Source organism: Suncus etruscus, chromosome 1, assembly GCF_024139225.1.
Source record: "Suncus etruscus isolate mSunEtr1 chromosome 1, mSunEtr1.pri.cur, whole genome shotgun sequence".
Classification (NCBI taxonomy): Eukaryota; Metazoa; Chordata; class Mammalia; order Eulipotyphla; family Soricidae; genus Suncus; species Suncus etruscus.
In genome coordinates this window covers 61,421,728-61,435,109 of record NC_064848.1, presented here as the reverse complement: position 1 = coordinate 61,435,109, position 13,382 = coordinate 61,421,728, and the positions used below count along the sequence as shown (strand labels likewise).

The window sequence follows — 13,382 nt, the reverse complement described above, 5'->3', positions numbered from 1 at the left end:
ATTGTACTATTGCTTGAATCAAGGCTGGCTTGCTGAACTGCAGATACTGGCCCTGTCCCCCACAACCCAATCCAGTGGGTTCCTCTTCCCTTCCCTCCATAGAACCCTCATATGACTCACGCTGGGTACTCAGGCACAAGTCCATGGAGGGCAGGAAGATCCCGCACATATTCATTGTGTAGCCATTTCACTTTGAAGTGAAGGTTCATGTAGTCAGCACTCTTACACAGTCGATTTTTCTCATGCTCTGGTGGTGGGAGGGAAACTGAGTCAGGTTGTGGCAGAAGAGGCCTTGAGTTACTAAACTCAGTTCCAAGTAGATCCAGACAGAAGCCTCTAATCACTTCCTCACAGCCCTCTCTCTCCTATTCACAGTGTTTTGTCTTTTTTTTTTTTCTCTCTCTAAGATCCTAAATCTTTATTCAGAGAATAAGTGATGCTCTCAGATAATATCTTGTACTAGTTTTTGGAAGTGTCAACCAAGGGAATAGCCTGAAGTGAGGAGGAAAAAGATGTGTGGGTGAATATTAATTAGTGGAACTAAATGCTCAGAACTGAAGAGAAATTTCCCCTCACTCCTCACTCAGAATTTTTCTAATCATATACCATGGTCAAACTCTCCAAACAATTTAAATGCTAAAATAAAGAGTGGGTCAATGACAATTATACAGTCAGAGAAAGCCAAAGTGGACCTAGCTGACAAAAGTAATTGAGAAGTCATGGTTTAAACAAATCTTGAGGTAAATTAAAAAGCCACAGAGCAAAGCTAAGATATTAAAATAATAAACTCTCAAATAAATAGGCAAATAAGAATAATCAGCTTAGATTCCATGTAAATAAGAATCAGATGAAAGGCTTTCATACCACAGAAAATGATATGCTTATTATGGACTATTTATTATTATTATTACGGTCAAATCACAGAATCTCCTGAGTCTTCTAGAAAATCTAGGACAAGTATCAAAACCTTCTTGGTGCATTTTTTTTGTTTATATCAAAGCCTTCTTAAAGGATCTGAAATACTGTCTCTTCTCTCACCCTTGATGAAGCACTAATATTAATAATAAAAACTCAATTGTATGCTTACATATAACATAATGGTAGAAGTAAGCAAAGGGAAAAGAGTATTGAACCTGAAAATGGCCAGCATACCTGCGAATACCTCTGCAAATTGTTCAAATTTGAGGTGTTAATGGGTGATGATTTTACATGTTAAAGTAGCACATCTATTTTGGGGAATCTTAACTAGCATAGAAGATATTCAAGGAGAAATGGGAGGAAATTCCTGAGCACTCCTAGTATCAGAAATTTTACTCCTTAATACTGAAGACAGGTACACCACCTGAAGTTGCATGTGTTGTCTCTTCTATAATGCAGTAAGTGAAAAATAAAAGGGTATAAGGCTATATAGGTAAAAGGAAAATCATCAAAAGTTCTTACCACCTAGAGAAAGGACTTCTCAAATACATATAACATTGGATGAATGCTTGTGAAAGAGCTTGTGAACAACAGAGATGGGGAAAAATGAGAAACCTCAGAAACATCCTTTTATGGCTTGCTCCTTTTTTCTTCTCCAGACCCCGCTATCTTTAAAACAATAAAAGAATCTAGAACACACAAAAAGATAATACCTAGAGGTCCTCCCTCATTCATATTTAGCAACCAGATGGAGGTGGAGGCAGTGCTGGTCCATCAATCCTGAACTCCCTAATTACTTTCTTCTAGGGATCTTCATATTAATGCCTTTATATATAATTTTTCTTTTTCCTATGGCAATCTGTTTTTAAGACACAAACTCAAATTTCTTTTTTATTAATATCTTTATTTGAACACCTTGATTACAAACATGATTGTAGTTGGGTTTAAGTCATGAAAAGAACACCCACCTTCACCAGTGCAGCATTCCCATCACCAATGTCCCAAATCTCCCTCCTCCCCACCCACACCCCTGCCTGTATTCAAGACAGGCTTTCTACTTCCTTCATTCATTCACATTGTTATGATAGTTGTCAGTGAAGTTATTTCTCTAATTGCATTCACCACTCTTTGTGGTGAGCTTCATATCATGAGCTAGTCCTTCCTGCCTTCATCTCTTTTGTCTCTGAGAATTAATCCAAAAATGTCTTTTATTTTTCTTAAAACCCATAGATGAGTGAGACTATTCTGCATCTATCTCTCTCCCTCTGACTTATTTCACTCAGCATAATAGATTCCATGTACATCCTGTATAGAAAAATTTCATGACTTCATTTCTTCTGACGGCTGCATAATATTCCATTGTGTATATGTACTACGGTTTCTTCAGCCATTCATCTGTTGAAGGGCATCTTGGTTGTTTCCAGAGTCTGGCTATTGTAAATAGCGCTGCAGTGAATATAGGTGTGAGGAAGAGATTTTTGTATTGTATTTTTGTGTTCCTAGGGTATATCCCTAGGAGTGGTATGCTGGATTGTATGGAAACTCAATTTCTAGTTTTTGGAGGAATCTCCATATCATTTTCCATAAAGGTTGGACTAGATGGTCTTCATATCAGCAGTGAATTAAGAGTTCCTTTCTCTCCACATCCCCACCAGCATTTCTTGTTCTCATTCTTTGTGATGTATGCCAATCTCTGTGGCGTGAGATGGTATCTCATAGTTGTTTAGATTTGCATATGATGTGGAGCATTTTTTTTTCATGTGTCTTTTGGCCATTTATATTTCTTCTTTGACAAAGTGTCTGCTCATTTCTTCTCTCCATTTTTTGATGGGATTAGATGTTCTTTTCTTGTAAAGTTCTGTCAGTGCCTTGTATATATATTTTGGATATTAACCTCTTATCTGATGGGTAAACTATTCACCCACTCAGTGAGTGGCTCCTGTATCCTGGGCACTATTTCCTTTGAAGTGCAAAAACTTCTCAGCTTAATATATTCCCATCTGTTTATCTCTGCTTCCACTTGTTTGGAGAATGCTGTTTTCTCCTTAAAGATGCCTTTAGTCTCAATGTCATGGAGTGTTTTACCTACCTATTGTTCTATATACCTGATGGTTTCATGTCTGATATCAAGGTTTTTAATTCATTTGGATTTTACCTTCATACATGGTGTTATCTGGGGGTCTGAGTTCACTTTTTTGCAAGTGGCTAACCATTTGTGCAAACACCACTTGTTGAAGAGGCTTTCCTTGCTCCATTAAGAATTTATTGCCCCCTTAACAAAAATTGGGTGACTGTATGTCTGGGGAGCATTCTCTAAGTACTCAAGCCTACTCCAATGATCTGAGGATCTGTCTTTCTTCCAATACCATGCTGTTTTTATAAGTATTTCTTTGTAATAGTTTAAAAATAAGGAAAGTAATACCTCCCATATTCCTTTTCCCAAGGATTGCTTTAGCTACTCGTGGGTGTTTATTGTTCCAAATTAATTTCAGAAGTGTTTGATCCACTTCTTTGAAGAATGTCATGGGTATCTTTAGAAGGATCACATTAAATTTGTACAATGCTTTGAGGAGTATTGCCATTTTAAATTATGTTAATTCTGCCAATCTATGAGCAAGGTATGTATTTCCATTTCCACGTGTCCTCTCTTATTTCTTGGAGCAGGGTTTTATAGTTTTATTTGTATAGGTCCTTCACATCTTTAGTCAAGTTAACTCCAAGATATTTGAGTTTGTGTGTCACTAATGTGAATGGGTTGACAAACTCCAATTTCTACACTAACTTCAGTAGCACAAAAACTAACAAGGAGTGATGATTGCAGGCCATACTTTAAATTATTCTAATAAATCCCAGAATTATGTTTTAGCAAGATTGCTTGAGGTGGTTGCTGCACTGCTGTTTTTTTTTTTTGCATTGTATTATGCTGTTTAAGGGCATTAATTTTTAAAAATAAGAAAAAGAAAAGTAGGACCTTGTGTATTTAAAAGTTCTGTCCCTTACTTTTATTTTCTTCCCTCCACTGATCTTTCTTTAGAGTTCTTTCAACCTTATGTTTTCAACTATTCAACCTGCTGACACTACTTTTACCTAATTTTTCATGGGTTATAATAATGTCTATAAGTTTTGGATGAAATCCTCACTTTGCTTAGGTTTACTCTAATCTTTTGCCATCTTAAGATCTCCAATTGAAGTTGAACAAATTTTATCCTATTGATTCAATGCTGAATATCATCCTCAAGTTTTCCTGAGTGTGTTTAATTGCATCCAGTTAAGTCACCAACCTCTGCTGATGTCACTTCCAAAACTTCTCAAGAATTTCTCCATTTCTTTCTAGCCACATTATTACGTGCTTAAGTACCATTAGCACCATCTCTAATTTGGGTTATAACAACAATCTCCTAAATAGTTATTCCTTCTACCACTCATTCTCCAAACAAGCTATAGAAAATGGTTTTACTACATTGTAAATTTGATCATGTCAATCTCTTGTTTAACATATTTAAATGATGCCTAACTTTCCCAGGATATAGACTAAAAGCTTAAATATGGTTCACCATCTCTGTTATGATCTGAATTTGCTTCTTACTCTAGCCTTATCTATTATTTATGCCCTTCCCCATACTCCAAAAGGTTACACTGTAATCTGTACTACTGTACACTGTACTACTGATTTTAATTCCACAAGTATGGTCATTTAGCACTCTCAAGACTTCCAGTCTTAAAACATACTGTATCCTGTTGCTGAAAGCATCTGGTGTCTCCCTTTTCTGTCCCTACTAGCCATTTCAATCATTCTTCAGACTTCATTTTGTACTTTACTTTCTTCAAGAAACCTTCATAGATTCTTTGAGTCTGGGCTACATTTTTTTCCTGTGGATTTTAGTCTGTCCCTCTGTGGCATTTATAACATTGAATTGTAACAGCCAATTTATATGCCTGATTTCTAGACTGATGGGCGAACCTCTCAAGATTTGGGCATATGTTTCTTTCTTCTTCTTAGCATCCCAGAACTAGGGTAATACCTGTCACAAAGAATATATTCAATAAACACTTAATTAGTAGGGTGGGAATTTGATGCAAAGGGGTATGAAGAAATGCCCTATATTTCAAAGTACTATATATATAGGTATGATTACTATCAAGATTCATTAAATTACCCTAAGAAAGTGGTTTTTATTTAGCGCTATGTGTATTTCACCTCAATAAAGTTGGGAAATTTATAACATGTTCACAGTTGAAGACAACATTGTTCTTTTTATCATCCACATCTTCAAACTCCTTTCTTACTCTTGTCCTCTACTTTTTGACATTTACTGAATTAGTTATATCTCCTCACATTACATTATATTTTCTGTACTCCCTAGTTCTAGTTTTTCCCAGTTCCAATTGTCCCTATAGTTCACTCAGGTAAAATATTATTAAAACACTACTTCACAATACACCTCTGCTCATGAGACTATAATGGTTTATTATTGTCCTTTATAACTAAGGTTTATTCAGTGCGAAGTAAATGCTAAGCAGCATATTGAGTATGTTAAATACATCTCAATTACTTTATCAACTCAACAAAATAATTTTGTCACTTCCCATTTTATAGCTAAAAATGGGGAGATTTAAAAATTAAGTAGCTTGATGCAAGGCTATAGTGTTGCAAATAGTGTTGAAACTAGGTCAACATTAGTTATTTCTCTTAAAGTTGCTTTCAACTTTTTTTGTTTATAAAATAATAGAAAAACTTCCTTTCAGAAGAAATTTCCTAGAGAACCCCTTATAATACTGCTAAAAGAACAGGTTACTTATCTGGTAATTACCTGGTAAAAGGCATGGGGCTCAGTATACAAGATAACCTCTTTTTTGATTATCCTTTATGTGGAACTGATTCACATTTCATACAGGGATTTATCTATCTTTTTTGTTTTGTTTTGTTTTGTTTTGGGCCACACCTGGTGATGCTCAGGGGTTACTCCTGACTATGCACTCAGAAATCACTCCTGTCTTGGGGGACCATCTGGGATTCCAGGGGATCGAACCATCGTTCATCCTAGGTTAACTTGTGTAAGGCAAACACCCCACTGCTTGCACCATCGCTCCAGTCCCTTATGTCTCTTTTTTTGCCCTAAATTCATAGGAGCTCATTGAACACAATTTGATAGCGAGGTACTGAAAAACTCCTTATAGATCTGATAGCCAAAATGTAGCCTATAATCTCAAGGCTTAATCCAGTGTGAGTGGAATACAACTACTGGTGTCCGATGGAATTACAGAATGTTTATGCAATCTGTGAACTCAAACTTAGGAAACATCTCCAGGATTTCCTTTAACTTCAAAACTAGCTACTTCTAAACTTCAAAAGTTTAAGTCTGAAGCCTATTCATTTTCTCTGCTATTCCACCCAATTAAAAGATCAAGATTCTGTTTTGTCTTGCCCCATGCTGCTCTCACTCTTTCTAGATTCATTTTTTTCACAGATCAAAGAGCTGAACTATTAGATATAAATAGGCATGAAAGGTAGAGTCCGAGCAGATAACCTGACCAATGCTGAGAGTCAAAGACCACCTCTGATCAAGTAAAATGCAAAAGGGAATTTATTCCAGCTAGCTGGGGCACTCTGTCCTGAGACAAAGACCCTGTATGAAACTAACATGCAGGTTATATAGAGTTAACAAGGCTTCAGCAGGCTAAGTATTTCAATGGTTGATACAAACAGCTTAATTTCCACAGTATACATGATTGGTTCAATTTTCATTTTCATTTCCTGCATCCATCCCTTCCTTATACAGGTGTCTCACATCTCACAGACTCACAGATGACCTAGTTCCTACACACACACACACACACACACACCCCTCTCAATCTGGTATCATACCGTTTGGACTGAAAACCAGAACGACCTTTATAATAAGGAGGCTTTGACCTAGGAATTCAAGGGGGAGCAGTATCTGAGAAGGGAGGGGAAATAAATTTTGAAGCTGCTAACGGCTTGATGCATACTATAGCATCAAGGTCTGGGGAAACTTCAAGCAACTTCAGGCTTGTTCCTTAAGACAAGTTTGAGCTTCAGGGTCTGGGGTCTAACAGTAGCCAAATAAGTGGATACAGATGGATAAAAACGGGATGCTGTATTACAGGTATTTTGCAGGTATGGAGTTTAAGTTTGTGGGTTATTATAGGAAATTAATGAAAGAAGCTGAATGAATAAAATGAATAGTTGTCTATGACCCTGATGTGCAGTAGTGAGTGAAGAAGCTACTTTCTGGCTTTGTCACTTCAATATAAAACAGCTTTCAAGGAAATCTGGATCGTGAAGTGTCCAGTGAAAAAAATACCATACTTTCCGGCATATAAGACGACCCCCTAATTTTACAGTTAAAGCATAGGTTTAGGCCTATATTAACTGTATAAGACAATGTTCCTGTGCTGCAACTGTATGTACCACAGTAAGCCAATCACAACAAGCAAAGGTTCAAAGGTTATACTGTAATAGACTTCCTCTTTGACTCTGGCCAATCTGAGCAGGCTTTTTACAGTGTAGATTCAGGTCCAGAACATTGTCTAATTTTCATGCATAAAAAGTGTGCTTGGATTGGCTGAGTTAGAGAGGCAATCTGAGCGGCCTTGCAGTGATTGATGCAGGATCGAGTTGGAAAATTCTTTTCGTGGCAATATCCAGACAATTTTCGTTTAGTGGCATATTGAAACGTTTTTCAAGATATACGCGGCGTATAAGACAACCCCCAATTTTTGGTTGACTTTTTTTCATTTCAAAAGTTGTCTTATACGCTGGAAAATACGGTAATCTTATTTACATATTTATGAGTCTAAGATTCTTTAAAACTGTAAAGATACGTTTTCATAAAACTATTCTTCCACAGGAGGGTCACCTGAGAATGCCAGAATAGGTGGGATTGACCTCTGGGCTTGGTCTTGAACAGATATTTGCTCCAAGCTGCTACTATATTCATTTAGCCAATTCCATTTTTTTTAATTAAAAATTTTTTTATTGAGATTCTTTAAAGTGCTAATAATAAATGATGGTTTCTCGTGCACATAATCCCAACATGGTAACTATCACTAGTGTACTCCTTTTTCTTCTAATACTTTAAACACTCCTCCCAAAAATCCCTTCAATTCAACTGTGTGGAACAATTTTTCCTATTATGTTTTGCCTTCAGCCCTTCGTTGCTACTTCACCTTTGCTGCTATTATGTATTTTTCAGACACTTATATGAAAAAGGTCTTTCTGTATCTATCTTTTTACTTCTGCTGACTTCACTGAAGAGACTTCACTGAAAGTGAAGATCCAATCAATCCCATTATTTTAGCTAAAGTTTCGTCCATCCAAGATATTTTGAAGCTTATTACCTACTATATCTAGAAGCCCTTTAGTTTCTCAGAATGTTTTTAACACAGAGCTTGTAGCTATCTGGAAGAGGAAAGGAACAAAAAAAAAAAATGCTTGGGTTTGTTTTCAAAGTCCACGCTATGGGAACACTCTTACCCTCCAGTGCATATTTCATATCTTGGGCAAAGAGTTGCCACATTACTTCTGCGCTGACTTTTCCCACATTCAGCTCCTGAGGAAACCTGAATGACAGAAGTCACAGTTATAAAACAAGGTGAAAGAAATTTGATTTTATTGATTTCCAATGCTAATGTGCCCAGTTCCCAACGTAAAACTGACAAATCTAGGAAATAGGGCTAGATTCAGTCTTGGAAAAGGGGATCTGGGTAGGTAAAAGGAGAAGTGGGGGAAAAGGTTCCTTCAGGCAAGGTTGGTCCAGGGGAGAGGATACCCAAAAGTCAGGAAACTGAGGTCCAGAGGAGAATGACTGAGGTTGGAATGCAAGCCCAGGCTAAGTAAGTTAGAGAATAAGGGGAAAAGAGATGGGCATAAGGCCCCCACTTTAAAAAACAAAAGGCCCACTTTATTCACGTCGACAGACACATACACAAATGGTCTCTGGATTCCCTGGGACTCTTATGGCAGCCATTCCTAGAGGTCTCTCACTCCAGGAAGGCTGGCTCACTCTGGGCAGTGCCCCCCTTTATGTTTCCACTCCTTTCTCCAGAAACAGTTACTCAGACAGATATAAGAGACAGAGAGACAGAGGAACTGACAGGAAGAGGTGGCACTGCAAACATACAGAGATAGGAAAGAAGTCGTTAGACAGATGAACAAACCAACCACCAACCAGACAGGGTCTAATGGGTTAATACTCACTGGTTCAGAACAAGTGTATAGGAATTCTTATCCTCTTCAATAATTGATACAATAATTGTGATGAGTTTGGGCCAAAACTCCAAGTTCCTAATGCTGGGCCCTTGTTCCTCTGGAGGTAGCTCCTGTTTCTTATTCCAGAGAAGACAGTGATAGATAATGACTGTCAGAATAGACTGTGAAGTGTATCTCTAATCTTTATTTTCATCTTTGCCTCCCACTGCCCTTTCCCTTAGAAGCAGGCACCTTTTCTTTCTTAGAGACAGTCTATTCTTCTATAAGATTGTCCCTACTCTGTCAGAAGTGTAACTATTGGGAGGTACTTGCACAAGCAGACACACACAAAACTATATTTTCCTCAGATCTAGACCAGAATTTAACATTATAATAAATTAGTCTGAAAGGATTCTACTTTTCAATATGTGACAGCAAGACATTTTAAAAATAAGAGCTATAACAGTATTGGAAATCCTATGTCTTTGAAATAAAAAAAATATTATAAAAATGACCTAGAAAAAGTACAACAGAGGCACTAGGTATTTAGTTAGGATGCTAATTTAAAAAGGCAATGCATTTTACTACCACAGCCAGAGGGTAAACCTTGATATTTAGCTGCTGAATACTAAGAAAAACATGCAGTGTAATAAAAAAAAAAAGTGGCCAAAAGAAAAAGTTACACTTCTATGGGTAAAAAGTTGAAAGAATAGTTCTAGATCTCAAAGATAGACAATTTGGGGCCAAAACGATGGCGCAGCAGTAGGGCGTTTGTTTTGTATGAGGCTGATCCAGGATGGACCACGATTGGATCCTCTGGCTTCCCATATGGTCCTCCAAGCCAGGAGCAATTTCTGAGTGCATAGTCATGAGTAACCCCAGAGCGTCACGGGGTATGCCCCCCCCCCCAAAAAAAGGGCAATTTGATATATAGAAGAGTGCTTTCAGTAAAAATAATCTGGGGGGAGGAAACAAACATTAAATTGAATAAGGATTTATCTACTCACTGTGCTCAAATTTAAATCACTTTCTTTTTTTGTCCCTTTGGTTTTTAGGCACAACCAATAGTTTTCAGGGCTTGCTATTGGCTGTACTCTCATGGATCACTTCAGGAAGTATTGAGTGGGAGTGACCATATGCTGTGGTGAGAAACAAACTGAGCAAAGCAAGCATGTTGACCTCTGTGTTGTCTCCAACTCCTAGGTCATTTTCCTAATCACCAAAGTAAAACCTACCATTTCCACTCTGTTCAATAAAACTGTCACATCATCCCTTTGATCTTTGCCCATTCATAATATTTTACATCATCTATCAGGGGTCTCAAACTCAATTTACCTGGGGGCCGCAGGAGGCAAAGTTGGGGTGATCCTTGAGTGCAAAGTCAGTAGTAAGCCTTGAACATTGGGGGATGTGACCCAAACAACTAAAACAAAACAAAACAAAACAAAAGATTCCTCTAGGGCAGGGCCACAAAATGTTGTATGGAGGGCCGTAAACGGCCCGCGGGCCGTGAGTTTGAGACCCTGACATGCTTTATAAATCACATCAAGGACTTTACACTGAGCTATCTTTCACCACAATTACAGCAAAAGAGCTGCAATGTAGAGCTCCAAGAACCACTACTTCTGGCCCACCTAATACTGGACATCTTACCAGTTGGTACTGGCGGTTGTATAAATCATGGCAGTTGTTGAATATATATTCATATGTGGAGTTCAAACAGGCCTTTACACAATCTTTTACCACTTGGCTGGCTCTTGGAGGGCTCTGCAATTCTTGTACCTGCCAGTTAACAAAAAAAATGTATGGGTCCTAATCATATGGGTGAGATATTCTAATGTTTCCAAATCTATTTCAGATCTCTTCATCTCTAAACCTTGCTCTGTGATAAATGGCCAAGAGAACTAATAGGAAGAACTATAAAAGCCACACATTTTCATCCATGATCTACATTCTCTTTCAGAAGAAACCTCGAAACAATATATAGTAATGTATATACAGAAATAGTTTGTAGAAATATTAGTGATATGAGCACCTGTGTTGCCTGGGTACATGGTGCCCAAGCACATGTTGCCCACATCTCCCCTCCTGAGATGTGGATTTTCCTATTTCCATGATGGGTTGTGTATACCAGGGTTCTTTCCACCTTTGGAGGAGCCCACACTTTTTCTTGAGCATGTTACTCCTTTATCTTTATTATCCTCCCTTTCCTTTTCTTAGTACCTCCAAATAAAATCTGTTTTTGCTTAAAAAAAGAAATATTAGTGATAATAAAATTCATAGCTTCTGTATGTGCTCAATGATTCTTGTTATCTATGTTGGTAGCAGGTACCCAATACAGTACTGTATTGCTTACCTTCATTCTGAAAAAAGTAATGCTAGTCAGCAAATCCACTGTTGACTTTAAATCCTGAAGTCGCTCAGGGCTCCCAGCAGGGAAATTATTCTGTTGCAAATAAAGCAAGTATAAGAAATAAATAAAGGAAAGCTTTTACAGTCCTAAACAGTGAAATTAAAAACTTCCCTGATATCTAATGGAATCTTCCTTCATTGAATGGGACAAAAAAGCTGTGTATCCTTTCCACCACCACAGATTAAACCTCATCAAAAGCAAAAGTTAATAATTCACAGTCCAGAAACCTATTTTAAACTTCCTTCCCATGCAGTAATAGAAGCACTGGTGCAAATAAACACACATATACTTAGACATGTGTATATTTTCCTTGGGTTAAGATTCTTACATCCAAATAGAAGTCCTTCAAAAGTCACACCTTAACTGTATATCCTGGAATATAAGTGGAGACACACTTCAGACCCTATTGAGATCAAAAACCTGTTTTTTCCTATATAATGGATACCAATTATTCTGTAGTTCTGGAGCCAGCAGATGGCAAAGCTCTGAGTAGAACTGCTTTTGAGTTTTGTAGGTCCTCTCTACAATGCCTCACTTCATTTCTTTTGGCATAAGTTTTAGGAAAAAGATGCCAAAGAGAGTTGAAGGGATACACTGAGTCACTCTCCATTTTAAGAGTTGCCTTTTTAAACCTTCAAATGGCTACTTATGTGCCAAACACAAGATATACAGTCATCCTCCATTATTCATGTATATGGAGGTGTACTCAAAACACAATCATTAAGAACTCACTTTTTTTTTTTACTTTAAGGTCAGTTTTGTATTTACTTTTTAATGTGAATAATATTGCTTGTCCTGGAAATTCACAAAATTTTAAAGGAAGTAATAAACCTTCTAGATCTTAAGAAGAACTACGTATTTTCCCATACTCCCCTGTGCCTAGTACCTAGCCTTCTATTACATTTCCTTCCTATAGTCTAGAATGTACAATACTGCAGCTACAAATTGTACTTGGCCTAATCAAGATGCTCTCTCTCATCTTAGTTGGATTTTCACACCTTCCCTAAAAATAAAGAGAGCATGGAAATAATAATCTCATTTTCTAAAGGGGGTATTTCTGGGAATATCATTCTCAAAAGCACTCACAATTGCTGCTAGTAACACATTCCATGGTTCTTAGGTTTTGGAGAATCATGAGTGTTGATGATTTTAAATATGCACAAAAGTATAAGAACACAAACTGATTTATCTTGCTTCTAATCTTTAGAGCCAGCACTAGCTTAAAATCTAGACTAATCTGACCCATATTCATGTCTTAACTCACCCTGTATGTGGAGAGGTCAATTCTCAGTGAGTTGTGCAGCTGGTCCAGAAGTTTTACAAATCTCTCTTTCTGCATATAGGAAACAAATAATGGGTAAGAGAAATATTCTCAACTATAGTAGAAACTACAGAAGAAAATTCTCCTGGTGAGGAGGAGAAAATGAATTGAGGTTATATCCTATCCCACCCTGCATGAAAGAACAACGTAATATAAAATGTTATGCAATATAATATAATTATAAAATAATATATAACATAATATAAAAGAAAAATGAATGGATGGTGCCTATGCCATCTCCTAGCAACTGTTTCAACTGAGGAATGTTTTTGATTGACAAGAGAAGGTTGTCCATGGGAGTGGGGAAAAGTTCTATGTAAAAGTCAACAGGAAATAACCAGTGTATATCCATCCCTTTGGGAAATGAACTTATCATTGATAAAGGAAACTTCAAACATTTCCAATTTGTTCCCAGGTCTATGGTCTCCTGATTTAATAGGGATAACCTGTAACAGTTAACAAACTAGCAATGATGCTGGGAAGGAAAAATAGTGACACATTTGTGAGGTATGATGTGA

The 13,382-nt window shown here is 37.2% G+C and overlaps 1 protein-coding gene across 1 annotated transcript in view; it reads right to left on the bottom strand.

Moving 5' to 3' along the window:
• Window positions 1-13,382, bottom strand: part of UNC13B (unc-13 homolog B) — a 246,002-nt gene that overhangs the window by 9,234 nt on the left and 223,386 nt on the right. The window contains exons 21-26 of the mRNA XM_049772923.1: window positions 12,808-12,876; window positions 11,487-11,576; window positions 10,784-10,912; window positions 9,140-9,267; window positions 8,417-8,502; window positions 121-247 (exon numbers count right to left, since the gene is read on the bottom strand). Of these exons, the coding sequence (XP_049628880.1) occupies window positions 121-247; window positions 8,417-8,502; window positions 9,140-9,267; window positions 10,784-10,912; window positions 11,487-11,576; window positions 12,808-12,876 (629 nt within the window). The remainder of the gene's footprint in view (window positions 1-120; window positions 248-8,416; window positions 8,503-9,139; window positions 9,268-10,783; window positions 10,913-11,486; window positions 11,577-12,807; window positions 12,877-13,382) is intronic.